General features: G+C 51.8%; 1 protein-coding gene across 4 annotated transcripts in view; it reads left to right on the top strand.

The window, feature by feature from the left end:
• Window positions 1–5,384: 5,384 nt before the first annotated feature.
• PDGFRA (platelet derived growth factor receptor alpha) overlaps window positions 5,385–16,530 on the top strand; it is a 46,200-nt gene continuing 35,054 nt past the window's right edge. The window contains exons 1-2 of one of the 4 annotated variants that reach the window (XM_007111244.2): window positions 5,385–5,557; window positions 15,120–15,180. In XM_007111244.2, coding sequence (XP_007111306.1) covers window positions 15,132–15,180 — 49 coding nt within the window. In that variant the 5' untranslated portion in view covers window positions 5,385–5,557; window positions 15,120–15,131. Of the gene's footprint in view, window positions 5,558–6,418; window positions 6,735–9,190; window positions 9,288–9,648; window positions 10,401–15,119; window positions 15,181–16,530 lie in introns of those variants that run through there. The other 3 variants (XM_007111246.4, XM_024131938.3, XM_007111245.3) reach the window with 3 other exon arrangements.

Raw genomic sequence — 16,530 nt, 5'->3', positions numbered from 1 at the left:
TTAGTTCCCTGAGCAGGGATTGAACTTGGGCCCACGGCAGTGAAAGTGCTGAGTCCTAACCACTGGACCACCAAGGAATTCCCTGAATCAATTCTCTTTAGCTGAGAGGAAACTCTGATTGGCACATGCCATAAGTTTTTTTTTTAACTCACTTTTAAAAAAAATTTTTATTTTATTTTATATTAGAGTATAGTTTATTTACAATGTTGTGTTAGTTTCAGGTGTGCCATAAGTTTTTGATGAATTGAAAAATGGGAAAAGAAACTCTTCCAAAATCAAGGTTGGGGGAAGTCTGGTGGGGGAGGGTGGCTGTCTGGGAGATGCATGCATGGGACACCTTGCCCTACCAAGTGCATCCTCTCAAAGTCCGGGTGTCTGGTGCACAAGACACCCCCGAGGCTAAGGCCTCAACTTCTCTTTTCCCTGACTTTCTTACAGACCCTCTTGTTGGTGATGCCAGGCCTGTCTTCTCATTTCAGTTGCTTTTTCTACTCCTTCCTGGCTCCCCCCTGCCTTCCTGCCTAGGCCCCATTTTTTGAGAGGGCCTGAAACACTGGGGGTTAATAGTTGGGAACCAAGATGCCCCTGACCCACCCTTAATTGTGAATATGAACTAGAAAACTAGACTGGCCTTCACCCAGCTCTGGAGGCCAATCCAGGGGAAGCAGAGAACTGGAGATGACTGTGACAGTGACTGTGTCTGTGGAAAAGCCTGAAGAAAGACGAGAAAGAGAAAATTTATCTAGTGCCTTCCTGGGCTTCTTATACCTCATTTCATTTAACCTTCACCACAATCTGGGGGTGTAATGCAGACATTATGTCCATTCATACAGACGAGGAGACTGAGGCTCAGAGACATGACCTATCTTCACCAGATCACACTGTAACTGGAATCTGTTAGGCAGATCCTGGCACTGCTGTATACAGGTTGCTTAACCCCTCTGACTTCGTTTGCTCCTCTGTTAAATGGGGATAATCATGCACAACCCAAAGGGTTGTCTCGGGGATTAAATAATACCCTGATTAAATAATGTGGCTCATATTCAAACTTATGTACTATAATTAATGTAGTTGTGGAACCCAGTTTCCACTGGCTTTCCCCTGAACAACGTTTCAGCTGGAAGCTTTTTGCTTTGCTTTTCTTTTTTTTTTAAATAACATCACTGTGCCTTGCTGTACTCCTGGGACTTCCAGAGGACAAGGCCCTTTCTTCAGTCAAGCTGACCTAAACAGAGCCAGCCCGCCTTCCCCTCCCAAGCCACAGCTGTGCGTTGGAAAGCTGGATGCTGAGGCCCCTAATAAAGAGCAGACCTCCCAATCTCCTCTTTCCTTCCCTCTCCCCTCACACGGTTTTCAAATTAAAAGTAACTAAAAGCTAAGGCCTAAGAGAAGGAGAGGGGAGTAGGAGGTACAGAAACATCCCTAGATTGAGGAAGTGAAGCTCTCTCCCTAGGAAAAGGGTATCCAAAAATCCAGATCCAGAGGGGTCTAGTCCTACCACATCTTTCCCAACTCCACAGTCTCTGGTCCTCAGGTCAGTAAGCAGGCTGAAGTGTTAGAGACCCTAGCAGAGGGTGCCTCTGGTCTCCAGCCATGGGGAACTGCTTTCTACGTCTCTCTGGAGACAAATCTCTGGAGAGAGAGCAACAAGGAACCCAGAAGAGACGCTGCCCCCTTAGCCAGCCACTGGGAAGAAGAGGAGGTGTGCCAGGAGCCCCAGAGAGAACTGTCACCCCAAGTTACACAGGCCAGTCTGGACCCTCTTTCTCCTCCTTTTCTAAGACTTGGGCCTCTCTGTGTTCTGAGCGGGCAGAGGCTCGCAGCAAGCTTCCAAGCCTCAGCCGGGGCAGACCCGAGGCAAGGGCGGGGTCCCCGGCGCTCTGCGGGGACTCCACACATCTGTGCACCACGTCCACAAGCCTCCTCCGAGCCTTCCCGACGAAGGTCCCTTCGGTGGGCCCACGGAGGCGTCTCTTCCAGGCCCAATCAAGAATGGAAGGGGGTGGGAAAAGGGACAGTTAGAGCCTTTTTGCCCCTCCCAACCATCAAACGGCCCTTTATTTTCAATTCAGAAAGCCAGAAATGTGCCCCACCCCCATCAATTTCATTTGAAAAACCAGTTGCAGGTTGGTTTAAATGTGATTTTCGTTAACTAACGGCTTTGATAACTGCTGCAACCAAAGGTCTCCTAAAGCCGAAGGACCTTCTGAATTCTCCGAGGAAAGTAGAATTGGGGGGTGGAGCTGGAGAGGTGGGGAGGAGTAAAGGAGAAACAAAAAGCCAACTCAGCGGGAAACGCCCACGAAAGCCGAAGGTGTGACGCCCTGAGCTGCGGCAGCGGTCTCCCAGGGGTGGGGTGGGGACCGAAAGCGCGAGCCCGGGAAGCAGGGCAGGGGGAGATTTTGTTTTTGTTCTCAGGAACCATTTCGATTTGGTTGTAAAAACTTTGTGGAGTCCTCTTTTTGATGGCTGGCTCTGCTACATCTTTTGCCTCCACTTTCATAGTCGCTTGAGCGCCTAGATGCGCAAGGTCACGCCAGAAACACCGCACTCCCCAAACTTCCCACATGGCTCAACTCCCGAGTTGGGCCTCCTTCCCAGAGGGTCGCAGCTGCCCAGACTCCGGGTTTGGGGAGAAAACCCTCATTCTTAACCCCATGATGATCCCTCAAAGGGAAAAGCACAAGAGGTTGAAAATCAAAATCCGGGTGCAGGCTGAGACCTTCGCTCAGCTGCCCAAGCCGGCGAGGGTCACTCCTCGGGGCGCACAGGGTGGCCTGGTCACCCGCGACGCCCCAGGCAGAAGCCGACGAGAAGAGACTCCTCAGTCCGCCTCGGCCAGGAGGTGCTTCTTGCCCGCTGCGGCTCCAGGACCACCCAGGACACCGGGCATCGGGGGAGCAATCTGGAGGATCTTAGAACAACACGGGGAGAGAGAAACTCGGCTCGCCCCACCTCCCAGCGACGCCCGGGCTGACTGACGCGCGCAGCCCCGACCTCTGCAAGCCTCTGGCCAGCGGCGGAGGGCGGACAGCAAGATTCAAACCCGCCTATGAGCAGTGGGAGGGGCAGCTGGGCAGGACTCGTCTTAAGGAACGAACATCTTAAGGAACGAACCGCCTCTTTCCGAGGACCTCCAGCCCCGAGGTTGCTCCTGACCACTGGGTTTATTTTGCTTTTGCTGGAGAGGCAGATGTTGCCCTCTCTCCATCTTTGCTCGGCCCAGACTCGGCGAAAACCTCTCCCAACCATTTGCTTCTCTGCGCCACCCCCCACCGGTGTTCTATGCCGGGAGTCTACTCCCCAGGCCTTTAAACCGTCTGGAATGTCACACATGGAAACCTTTAGCAAATGTTTGTTAATGATCATAACAAAGGCATCATTCAAATTAGGCAGGTAATTACTACCAGAAGGACAACTGAGTGCTTACTTGCTCATCCATTCTCTCTGCTTTAAACTCGCGAGGAGTTATGGCCCGAAGACACCCTCCGCCCAGTCCGTTTTTCGGGCCCCTTTAAGCTTCTCTGAAATGAACTGTGAAGTTACCATTTGTGGGCGGGGAGTGCTGGGGCCCTGCGTTCGGGAGATCCCGGCGTGACCGGTCTGGCAATTTCTTAGCAGCAAAGCAGGCCTTCCTGGGTAGGCCCTGCTCCCTGCCTCGCTTCCTACCCTCTTGGGTACTTGGTATAAAAACTTAGATCTCAGCTTGACTTTTTAAATTGCATGAAAGCCAGCACCCGCTTTCCCCCTATTATTCTGCACTCCGATTTTTTTTGGGAGGGGGGTGTCTTTAGTCCCCGTTCATTATCTACAAACATTACGGTATCCTGTTAGCATTCTGAACAAGGGGCTGTTCATATATTCGCCTTCAATGATTTCCTGAAGGAACATGTGGAAGTAATAGTGAGCAGGGCAGTCACCCGAACTGAAGATGCACGAGAGGCGGTTGCGCAGAAGGGCTGGGGGTATAGGGCCCCTAGCCCAGCCTCAGGCGTCTTCCCCTGCCTGACATCCCAGGAACCGGTCCCAGTTCAATACAGCACCCCTTGGAGTACTTCTCTGTGACCATCCCCTGCAGGCTGTCCCGCGTGCATCCTCTGGATGAGGGAAAAGGTGATGGCTGTCCCACGTTCCAGCCTAAACCAGGCCGCGCTGGCCGTTCTCAGGAGTGTGTGTGTTGTGTGTGGGGAGTGAGGGTGGGGGAGGGATGAGCCCCTCCACCCAGCAAGAGAATTCAAAATTAGAGAAGGCGGGGAAGGTGAACGCGCTCCCCTCCCCCGCCCTCGCTCGGCAGCCCCACTCCGCCCAGGTCTGGTTCCTGGAGCGTCAGCGCCCCCTTTCCTTCGCGAGCAGGATCGCTTTCTCCCGGCGCTGTCTCTTGCCTCGAGCCCCCGTCAAAGGGTTTGGGGCTCCGTTCTCAACCCCCGGACACAGGTAAGGTCCGACCTAGGCGGCGGGAAGGAGCGCAGGGAGAGTCAAATTGCACACACACGCCCCCCCACACACCTCCCCCCCCCCGAGCGCGGAGGTGACAGGCTGTTTGTAGAGGATTCCCCAGATGCTCAAGCCTGAGCCTTTTTGTGTGCGTGATAGAAGCCAGGACAACCTCGCCCAGATAACCATGAAAACAAAGACATGACAAGATAAGTGCTCCAAGGGAGTAAAGGTCGTTCTGTCGGAGAACGTTCCAAACCTATGCAGACCCTCGACTCTTTGTACCCTCCTTCAAACCCGTTTTCAAACAAAACCAAACAAAACCAAAGCAAACCAAAAAACACCCATCATCTTCTTATTAGACTCAACAGTTTGCCTAATCCCATTAAAGGATTAGCAACTGCACGGCACTTTCCCTAAAAGACCCCAGGTTCAAAACGATGCAACCGCTCGGAGACCTCTCCTGACGGCCCCAATTATAGTAGGGCTAGGAATTCCTACAGAAGGGACACTTCTCGATTCCAGATTTATATTCTCTCTGGGCATTAACTGCAATTTAACGTGTTCTTTTTCTTCCTTTCAGAGAAAATACAAAGCAACATAGCTGCGTAGGAAAATGTCCCCCAGATCAGGAGGCAAACTCATTCTGGAAATGATGGGCAGTTTGTATCTTCGCGAACCCCTTCTCCGGCAGAGCATCCACACCTCCCCCTTCCACCCCCCCACCCCATCTGGTCTGCTTCTCCCCGCCCCCCCAGTTGTTGTCGAAGTCTGGAGGTTGGGGCTGGACCCCCTGATTGCGTAAGAGCGAAAAGCGAAGGCGCAATCTGGAGGCTGGAGATTCAGAGCGCACGGAGTTCGAGGGAAACTCTTATTTTGAAGAGGCCAAGGGGAGGGGGGGGCCTTCATTTCCTGACAGCTATTTACTTAGAGCAAATGATTAGTTTTAGAAGGATGGACTATAACATTGAATCAATTACAAAACGCGGTTTTTGAGCCCATTACGGTTGGAGCTAGAGTGAGAGAAACAGAGGAGGGGACTACAGGAGAGGACTGAAGGCCGTGGACACATTTTTTGCTCCATATGTAGGATTTTCATTGCGAATTGACATAGGAGGAGAAGGTAAGGGAAGAGAAAAACGTGTTTTGTTTCTAAGAGAAGTCCCTAATCAGGCCCTTTGGGCTACAAGAAGTGAAGTAACTTCACTTAAAGTTTGGGCGATCAGAAAAAAAAATTGGAGTTGAATTCTAGTTGTGTGTCCAGAGAGTAATTTATTTTGAATAAACTTCACTTGGAGGAAAGATAACTATAGAGTTCGAAAGTCTAGGCATTTAAAAAAAAAACACATTTTCCAGACCTATTTTTAAAAGCAGTGTTTTTCTAACAACTCTATGGCCTCCCAAAGAAATTGTTTAGGCTTACATTTTTGAGGTTTCTTTTGGGATTGGGGGTGGTATTCCTGTATACTGGGACTAGCACCTAGTAATGCTGGGAGTTGGGGCAGAGGTGTTTGCCCTCTTCCTGGCACTGGGTCCTGGAAGGCGACAGGTTTTTAACGAGTATTTTCATTCCTCGCCCGCGGTTTGGCGCGACAGCGCTGTAGCGGGTGGTGTGGAGCGCGGCCGGTGGACCGAGGGAGGTGGGGAGAGAAGAGCGCGGAGTGGGGCGCGGAAGGGGTTGAGGGGAGGGGAGGCGTGAAAGGCTCGTCTGGAGAGGGCCGGACCTTGGGTGCCCGCCGGGTGCACATGGCGCCGACCCAGGGCGCGTAATTACTGGACGGCGCTGCGCCCGGTGCGAGCCGGGGCCAGACTCAGCACAGCCTTGGCGGCTTCGAGACGAGCAGAGGAGGCGCGGATTTGGGCGAGGTTTGGGGAGCTCGTCGGAGGTTTGTGGGATCAGTGAAGTGCGAGGGAGAGCGGGCGCCAGCCCCTCAGTGCGCTCTGGTTGCGCGCTCTAGCGCGGGGGCGACGGCGGCCAGGGCAGGCAGGCAGGCGGTCTGGAGTAATGACAAACACATTTGGCCCCGAGTGAAGAAGTCATCGTCGCCTCGCATTCCAGCAACTGGGATTTGAGGAATTTCGAACTGCGCTCCAAGGGGCTCTCATTGTGCGCGGTGGTCCCCACCCCCACCAATCTCTGCGCGCCCCCTTCCTCGGTCGAACCGTTTATGCAAAGCCAGGGGCTCTGCTCCTGCCCAGTCCCGGCCGCAGGAAGGAAAGAAGGAAGGTCGCCAAAAAAGTGGAGAACCTCTTGTGGGGGAAGTTAGGGACAACTCGTAACGGAGAAACTTGGTTCCCAGGTAAGACAGGAAGATGGGAGGCGAACTACCTCCCTCGGGGCACCCGGACCCTGCACCCCCCTCGCATGCCCCTTTCCGCGCGGGGATGCGTGGCACTCGCCGCCCGTGCTTCACCCTCTCCAGTGTCCCTGTTTCTGTTCCACTCCCTGCGCCGGCCAGAGTCTCTGCCCGCCTCGGAGCTTTCTCCTCGCGCCCCTCCTTCTTCCACCGTCTATCCCCATGGAAATCGGCTTTTATACGTGAGATTAACTTCTCCAGGCAGCGCCAGGGGAGCGGGCGTCGTCCACTTGGCTCGGAAACAACTGGGATCAGCGGTTCAGGTCGGAAAGGGTCTCGGCCAGCTCAGAGTGAGAGGGAGTGTGGCTTGACCGGAGTACCGCTGTCTGAGGGGGCCAGGAACCCCGGCCGCCTGGCCAGGTGTGAAGGAGCTGCCAGTATCCTGGACAAGCGTCTCAGCCGTGGAGGAAGCGAGGGGCTGTCGGTTCGCTGTCTCTCCCGCCGTCAGAGCGACCCCCCGCCCTTTGCTCCCCCAGCCCTGCTAGGACCCCAGGATGTATAGAAAGAGTGCCTGGAAGAGCTTGCCACTTAAATCCATCTCCAAGGGTGAGAGGCAGACTGGGGCTGGAGAGGGAGCGTGAATGACCCTTATCAGGTCTGGACTGCCCCGCGCCCGGCCCGGCCGCCTGGAAAAGCCCCTGGCTTCGCTGTGTAGGAAATGGCTTTTTGGCTCCGCAACCGAATTGCTCAACGTTTTGGACCGCCTCGCCTCGCCGCGGTCGCTCTCGAACAGAACTAGGCAGCTTTTTAGAGCAGGGAGAGACATCCGGGGCAAACGGGGCACGACAACCAGCCGCACAGCTCACCGGACTAACACCCCAGAGACCGGCGAGCCCCGGGGCCGTTGGAGGGGAGGAAGGGGCCCCCGGGACGTGAGCACCTCATTTGTTTCCGCTCTGGCTCTGGTTTTAACATTCCCTCCCATCCCCAATCTCCACCTCCATCTGACCGACCCAGGCCCTGGTGCTGCTGCTTTGCTCCCCTTCCCTCTTTTCCTTCTCTCTTGCCTTTCTCCTCTCCACAGTCCTTACGGTAAAGGGGGCCCTTCCTCCACTCCCCGACAGGCGAGGGCCCGACCAGCCTCACTGACACCCTAGTGAGTCCCTGCTTCGGGCTCTTGGACAGTCTTGCTTTTGGTTTGACCCAAGTGTAGCTGGACTCCAGGATTGGAGTCCCAAGAGCGAGGGGTGGTGGCGAGTGGGAGATAGACGAGGTGGGAGAAGGCACCAGGAAGGAGCCCTCAGCTGCCCCTCGGCCCTTGCACCAGCTTTTAGATCGAGAGGGACTCGAAACGGAGCCTTGGCTCCTGGCCCCAGGTCCGCTTTCCTCCGGGGGCACGGACTGGGGAGGGGTGTAGGGGGAGGGGCATCGGGCCGGGCTTTCCAGCTGCAAACGCGTCTGGCGCCGAGGCGGGCCCGTTTTGTGCCTCCTGGGGACCGGCCGTGGGCGGCGCGCAGTGCCGGGACGCATCCTGGGGACGTGGTGACCGGCGCCTTCCTGCAGACCTCGGTGGGTGGGACTCCCTCTGGCCTCCGGGGAGCTGCGATAGGGTTACATGTTGTTGATGGAAAAGTGGCAATTCAGGGGGGGAAAGCTAAAAGCTTGCTCGGTCGCCGAAAGGTACGGCTCTCAGCCTCCCTTGCGTCTGGTCTTAAGGGGGACTCCGCGCGCAGCATCAGCCAGCGGGGTACGCGAGGCGGGGGGTAAGGTTTGTGGTCTTGCCTCGAGCGCGGGAGGCAGAGTCGGGGCAAGCTGCTTTTCCCCACAACACTCTAGTCCGGGCTCTGCCGGTGCTTGTCTTTTGCTGTAGTGGCTCGGTGGCATTTCCTTTTGTTGTAAACTGAACAGTGAGCCAGGGATCCGTTGGTAAAGTAGATTGTAGGGGATGGACGACCTCAGAATCAGGGTGCTTCCCTCTCCGCCTATTGCAGTCTTCCCCTTCCCCGCGAAAGGGGAGCGAGAGGCGCAGGCGGCGCTTGTGTGCTCAGGGCAGCCTCGGCTGAGCGAGCGTCGGGCAAGGGGGACACTGGGGAAAGGCTGGGTTCTTAAAAGCGCAGGAGGCGCAGCCACGGCGGCCTTCTCTGCGAGCAGCTGTCCGCGGCCGTGTCACTTTCCGGCCCATAGGAGGCGCTAGCGCACGACTGTAACCCTAAACCCACCCGGTCCTTCTCCCTCCACCCCGTACGGCCCCCTCTCAGGTCTCAGCCGAAAACAATGCAAACGCCTAGCGTCGTGCCTGGGGCGCAGCGGCGGACGCGGGCGCTAAACCTGGGAGCGAGCGGTCGTTGCCCCCAGCCCCGGGGTGACTGAGCTGCGGAGGACGTGGACCAGCGGGAGGGGGAGCGGCCCGCTCGGTGTTCGTGTGGGCGTGGCGGGGCGGGAGGCCGGACGGTGCCAGCGCGGAACCACCCCGGCGAAGGTGGCCGAGCAGCGGTCCCCGCTGCGCTGTCGGGGACCCGGAGCCAGAGCGGCCGGCCGGAGCGAGGAGCTAGCCGGGTAAGATTCTCGGGGCTACCGCGCCCTCTAGCGGGCGTCCGGCTCGCAGTCCGGCTCTCCGCCAGCCTCCGGCGGTCCGCGCAGCCGCCGGGTCGGAGCGCAGCGCTGAGACCCAGGGAAAGACTAACCTCGGTCACCTTAACCCCTCCTGGAGGCCTCAGATTGACGCCTCGCAGGCACTTTGTGTGCCCGGATGGCGCTGGGTGGGAGAGAGGGGCGGACGTCTCCGGGTTTGGGGATAAGTGTAGGGGCGTCATAGTAATTAAATGTGGGAGAAGCGGAGGATGTAAAATCCTGGGCGCTCTTGGGCGGGGCGGCGGTGTCAAGCCCCTCGAAAGTTCTCCTGCCGCGCAGGCGGCCTCTTGCTGTTTGTTTTACGACCCTGCGTTATTGTGCAATGGGGAACAGTCGTTTCCAATCAGCCCGCAGTTCCTGGGCTGTGCGGCCGTCGCGGCCCCCGCCGGGGGGTTTACGAGGGGTGACAGTGGCATGCGAACAGATTGGGTAGCGCGGGCCCGGCCACGGCGTCGGGACCCCCACCTAGCGCTGCCCAGGTGATCTCCCTCCCCTGAGCGGGCGGAAACTGCAAGGTGGGGAGAGCGTTAGCGAAACAAAACCCTGAACCGCCCGACCTCCTCCCGAGTGGCTCTTCCTGCTGAACTTTCTAAACCTTTGCGACCTGGGATGGCAGCGCCATTTTCCTGGCTCCCGAAGCTCCGTCTCTCCGGCTGATCCTCTGGCAGGGGTGATGGTGATGGTGATGGTGGTGATGTCGGGCCTTCAGCGAATTCTCTTGGGGCCCCGCGGAACTTTAAGCCATTTCGCAGGCAGTTACCCTATTCCTGTTTCTATTCTGCGGGATTTGAGCTGAGGTCACCACGAAACCTAAATGTACAACCCAATAAAATAAGAGATTGGAAGTAAAGATTTGGGACATTTTGGCACAGAACTTGCAGGAGCATCTGAGTCCCGGCGAAAGCCGGATTGCCTGTCCCTTGGACCAATACTGCCACCTGCTGGTTTTACTTGAGAACTGCAACGACCCTTTGCGAGAATGGGCTTCGCGGATATTCTAAGCAAGTCGTGCCACCAGGAAGATGCATTTTCCACCCGGTAGGACCAAGTTTTCTTTTTCTGTGAAGTTGCAAGAATCATTGGGCTGACAACATTTATTTTATGGACTTCTGGGTAGTCTTTCGCCTTAGTTGTTAATCCTTTGTATTTACCTAATGAGCAAAGCGCTGACCTACCACATCTGATTATCAGAGCAGACCTGTGAAGAAGATAGGTGGGTTATTTGCATTTCCTTTTACAGTGAAGCCCTAGTGTTGGAGACTTGGTGAGATCAAGTATACTACAAGCTGCTACACCTAAGGCTGTCCCATTAGGTGTCACACCAGTTTGGTGACAATCAAAAGGAAGTGACATTGTAGTCTCCCGTGGTTAAATATCTGGTGCAGGAGAGCAGAAAGGTTTATGAGCTCAGACGGTCCCATAAAATGTTCCCATGTAAAAATACTCCAGCCCCCGCCCATCACTGGAATGTCTAATGGAACTCAAGGAGATAAAAACAGTAAAACAGGCTCTGGTGAGGTGCAGATCCCAGTAAACACACCCTCGCTGAAGTTGCCACCAGGGTAGACCAGCATTTTGATTGCCTGGGCTGAAGTTACAAGAACATTTGTCGCAGGGAAAAAGCAGCACATGTAATTTTCACAGTTAGAATTAACTGAAGAGAGCTGAAATTAACTGAACCTCGGAAATCTGAATCTTGAAGTCGTCGGTGGCTTTTGGGACTGTGAGAGAGTCTTCTGTGGCCTCTAATCATGCCAGGGTGGGGTGAAATTCAGTATTCAGTGGCTCTGCAGCGGGATGCATTGTGCAGCTGGTGATCCGGAAGCCAGCTCTCTGGCTTTGTGAGAAGAATGCCATGCTCTCTCTTCTGGAAATAGTGCCCTTGCATTGCTTGCCCTCTGCTTACTCTCTAGCTTAGCATGTTGTTTTTGACTGTAGAGTCATAGTTAATGGCTCTTTGCTTCTGTTTGCCGGGACAGAGATGGCAACCTCTTACAGAGAAAGAATAGTGGCTGCAAACAGATCTGTTTCTCTGTTTACATGCCTGTATATATTGGTTCAACTTGAAACAGTCTTGATAACTACACCAGTCTTCACCACGTGCGAGTTCAGATCCGATTCTCCACTATGCAGGTGGTACAGGGCCAGTCAAGTGGCCTCTGGGGCCTGACTGTCTCAGTAAGTAGAAGCTGCAGTAGCCCCTCTGATGTCCCTCTCATCTAAAACATTTTTGGAGCCTGCAGAAGAAGAGGCAGTATGAAAACTAACAGCTGCAGTTTCTGAAGCCCTTTCAATTAAACTATAGAATTTAGTCTTTATAATAATGCAGTAAGGCAAGCCAGTAAGTCAGGTGTTCTTAGTCCTGGTTTACAAAAGGGACTGAGGTTCAGAGAGGTGGCCTAGGTGTCAGATGTGGGACCAGAGCCTGCTCTAATGCCATTTCTATCATATCTTCTGAGAGAAGGAATGAAGGACCAGAGAATGGGGGGTGGGAGGAGAGACCACACGCATTTGTCTGAGAGTGAACACGGAAGAGATCTCTTTTCTCCAGTCGTTTCTCTAACCTGTGGCAACGAGTTGTGAGTATAGAGGATTGAGACTGAAGTGCAGCACACGGCTGGCATGAGAGAAATGATTATGATTTAAAAAATTGTTTTTTGGATGAAATCCATTGTTCCTCCTTGCAAAGTGATTTATTCTTGCTGACTCATAACATGCTGTGTTTCTCTGAATCTGTAACCTCAGTTACTTATATTTGCATGTCCGACTTTTGGATGAGCTCTAGGATAGGGGTTACCGATTAAGGATGAGCATTTACTCCCAGAGTAGAAAAGCACTGGAAATAGCAACATGACTCCTAGAGATTCTCACTCCAGGGCCAATAGGAAGGGAAGCCTCCCTTCTTTCCAGTTGTTTTCTATTACCTCCCTGTAGGGCCAACAGTCTGCAATTATTCACGAGTAAATTGTCTGAGTTACAGACGAGTAATGACATGAAACTTCACAAATATGCCTAGATTTCTAGCCAGGGAACCACTCTTATCAGAGAAGGGAGGTTGAAATCATAAGTAAACACATGTTGATTTTCAGTATTTGTATCATTATCGCTTGCTCTGTGGCCCTGTTTTCATTGCCCACTTTGTAGGTCAGTAAGTAATCCTCCCTGGCATCGGGTCCCCCATATCTGGATGCACAGAAGGAAACATGGTGGGGCCTGGCCGGGGCAAAACGCTCGTCAGAGCCTGCGCTGTAAAAGCAGTGAGCCCCTCTCTTAAGCTCGGGAATGCTTTAAAGATGCATCATTGGCAAGCCCAGCTGAAGGAATGCAGGATATAAATGTGATAAAACCCAAGACATCAAGCTGGCTCTGGAGGGCTCCTTTGAAGTTTGCTAAGTGGATTATCAGTGGGAGGCTGATATTTATATGTACAAACACACAGGCCGTTACTGCTAATTGTGGTAAGTCAGTCTTTGCAGCCTGGCTCTGGGGCCCGCTGTGCCCGTCACCGCAGCAGTGAGGAGGCCCTGCATCCCTGGGTACACGCCAGGATCCTTGGAAGCCATCAGCCAGCTAGCATTGTGCAAATTGCATTTGGGTTCACAGCACATTGTGCTGTTCTCACTGCGGCAGTGAGCAGAGGAGGAAAGCAGGGCCCCAGTTTGCATTAGGAAATAGTTGGGGGTGGAGGGAGCACAGAAGGTTGAAACACTGACCTTCCCTTGAGAGAGAACATATGGTGGATTGCAGAGAGCATGGTTTTTGCATTACACAGACGTGGTGTTACAAGCCGGGCTTTACCACCAACAGTGTGATTTTGGGTCATTTGCTAAACCTCTCTGAGCCTCAAGCGGCACTTTTTAAAATCAGATATTTCACAGGGTTGTTATTAACACACATGGCATGCACATGACGACTTTGGCTTAATAAATATTGGTTTCTCATTCCTGCTTTGGAGAAAACAGAATTATCATTTTTTTCCTGTCCAGCATTCCATGTTTCACTCTGTCTTTCTTCCTCCTCCATTTAACTGGTAGAATTTAATAGGGCAGAAATCTGATGTCTGCAGGTAGGCCAGTTGCCACTTCCAAGCAAGAATACATGATGAAGCTCTCAGGCTCCACCAAGAACTACTAGGCTATTATCAACTGGATCCTCTGCAACCAAAAAAAAAAAAAAAAAAAGAAGAAGAAAACAAAGGCTAAACACAGGCATACATGAATTTCTTCTTTTGTTTTGTTTTTTAGACAGCTTACTCAGGAATCATGTACACACATCATAGTCAGTGATGGAACAAATTAAGTCCCATGAACTCATTTCCATTGCATGAGTTGGGGTTTTGAGCAGCTCAGAGAACCAGTACCTCCCAGGCCAAGGCTTAGGTGATTTTTATGGGTCATCTTAAAGCTTGCACCCCTGCCCAGGCCCCTCAGCGGAGCCTCTTTAATTGAAACTTGGGTGCTCAGCAGCCCCAATACCTGCAAGCTCATCGTGGTTGACTTCAGGAAGATGACTTTCTCAATGACTTCATGTGGGAAGTGAAGGGGGAGATAATAAAATTTGTGGGGTGTGCATGGAAAGAAAAGGATAAAGGAGAGGGGCCTTTTCAGAGGGTGGACCAGAATGGATTTTTCACTGGTTTTACTGCAGGGCAGTATGGGTCCTTCTTTTCATTTTTCCCTCCATGAATTTTCCTTATCCCCCCTTTCTTGCCCACTGCTTTTCCCTGTTTCGTCTTAGGGACATTCAGTTTCAGTCTCTCTCTCTCTCTACTTCTCTTCCATTCCCTAGAATTTGTTGCAGGAAATCAGGGTGGAGAACTTGGCTTTTGCAGGTACAGGTACCTGTGTGTAGACGAATCATCCATTGAGTTTCATCCTGTGGTTTACTGCATCCCTGAAACACAAGAATTTAGCCACACTTTTCTCTCGCACTTCCTCTCCCTTTTTCACTTCCTTTACTGGTCCTCCTTCCATGCCTGTGCCCTCGGCTTTTCTGTGCCTTGTTTAGCTTGACTGTGAATGTAGCAGGTCCTTGGAGAACTTGGGCTGGAGGCCCAGGCCTGAGCCTGGTACAAGCCTGCCTATGACATCCTCTAAGTGACATTGGGTTAGTGCAACTTGTGAAACGTCTATACCAGAATGGCTCTTAAGTATTAAGATATTTGTTGGCAGCCTAAGCATCTTTTCCAAAAGGTGTTGAGGATGTGACCAAGCATTTTCTGTTAGCGAAACACGAAGCAGATGACAACGCATTTTGAGTGAAAACAGCTCGAGTTTAGAAGTTGACTAAATACGTGTTTATTTGTTTTTCGCAATCTTAATTTAAATGGTTTAAGAGGAACGGTCCTTCTGTACTTTTGGACATATTCCAAGACAATAAAGTGAGACTTTTTTGGAATTTGAAAGCTGCAGGCAATCAAAAAGGGTTTTGGCTTCAGATGGCTCCTGTCATGATCTCGCGGCTGCACGAGGCCATCAGATTTCTGCTTCTTAGGCATCTTACTGTTTTAACTGTGACTCTTAAACCAGGATGTTGTTGACTAAAATGATGCTGTTAACATAAAACTGATGACTAATAAGAACCTGCTGAATAAAAAGATAAATAAAATAAAAATTAAAAAAAATAAATAAAAAGGCCATTTAATAACTAAAAAAGGAAAAAAAAAACATTTTCCGTAGCGCAAAGCGCAAAGAGAACTAGGCTCACGGGTTGTTTTATTGACTAACATTGTTTCTGTTTGACTTTTGACTTTTTCAGTTTTCCAGAACTATGGGGACTTCCCATTGGGCGCTCCTGGTCTTAGGCTGTCTCCTCACAGGTATGGATCCCAGGCCTGTCTGAGTTCATTGTCCTAGGGGAAATCTTTTTTTCCCTAAGTTCTGTGCTTTGCGGGTATATGACCTATACTGTGCATACTGCAAACAGTCCAAAAGAGTAAAGAGAAGTAGAAACCTATGGGACATTATCTAGAATGACCACAAACCTTCATTTCTCTCTGCTGTATTGCACTAATTCCAATTCAAAAAGAATGTTCTTTATATGTGCACTCATGGCGTTGAAATACTGTTAGGAATAATAGTCTAAATTTGCCCACCGCCCTCTTCCGTTTCCTGGGACATGGGTTTCCAGTAGAGGTGGATCAGGGAAATTCAAGAATGTTCAAAGGAAACAAATAATGGAAAATTCTCATCTAGAAAACCATACCTGTCTAAAGTTATACCTGTCTTAGGTGGAAGATGCTTTAATTGCTACAAAATCTTAGAATCACCTTTGGCCTTGAAATTGAATTAATAGACTATTTGACTCCTGGGGAAGCTTACTAACTCTTTTCCAACAGGAGGATGCCATTGGGGCCATTTGTTGAAATATTTATTGGACTTTCTTAGTTTTCATCCAGATATTTATAAATTGCAGATGTTCACCATGACACCAGTGTTTTTCTAGTCTGAGGAGTTAACTTAAGCCTATTAGTCTCTTTAGGTCTTATCTAGATGGATGTGGTAGAACTGAGCATTATCAGTGATTTAGGAGTTCTGAAGTCCACTCAGTATTCCGCATCTGCAGGAAAGTGACCCAGGTGTACTTACCACTTCCCTGTTAATAAAGCTGATCAATCATAGTGGACACATACTGAAGTTGGGTGGGATTCCCACACCAGCCTCAGAGGGAGGTTAGAGAACATTAATGAATAATTAATTAAGTCATAATATCTCTTCTACCAGTTTTATAGACAGAGGAAGCTAGTCTGACATTTTAAGTTCTAAGATGAACTTAAGAGTTTTTGCTCTTGGGCTTGACTATTCTTTTTGAATTGAAATCCACATCCTTCTGCTTTGGTTTCTGGAAGTCATTAGAGAGGAGGCACGCCAGAGGGTAGAGAGGAACGGAAGATGCGTACTTCTTGAGCACGAATCTGCCTTGTGTCTTTACTGTCTGCGTTCCCTGTCCACAGTAAAGAATGCATGTGTGCTTGAGCTTATGCTATCTTGGGATATTTCATGGTCACACATAAGAGTCTAAAATACGGAGTTGGGCTTCCCTGGTGGCGCAGTGGTTGAGAGTCCGCCTGCTGATGCAGGGGACACGGGTTCGTGCCCCGGTCCGGGAGGAGCCCACATGCCGCGGAGCGGCTGGGCCCGTGAGCCATGGCCGCTGAGCCTGCGCGTCC

This window comes from Physeter macrocephalus, chromosome 7 (assembly GCF_002837175.3).
Source record: "Physeter macrocephalus isolate SW-GA chromosome 7, ASM283717v5, whole genome shotgun sequence".
Classification (NCBI taxonomy): domain Eukaryota; kingdom Metazoa; phylum Chordata; class Mammalia; order Artiodactyla; family Physeteridae; genus Physeter; species Physeter macrocephalus.
This window is presented reverse-complemented; position numbering and strand designations above follow the sequence as displayed.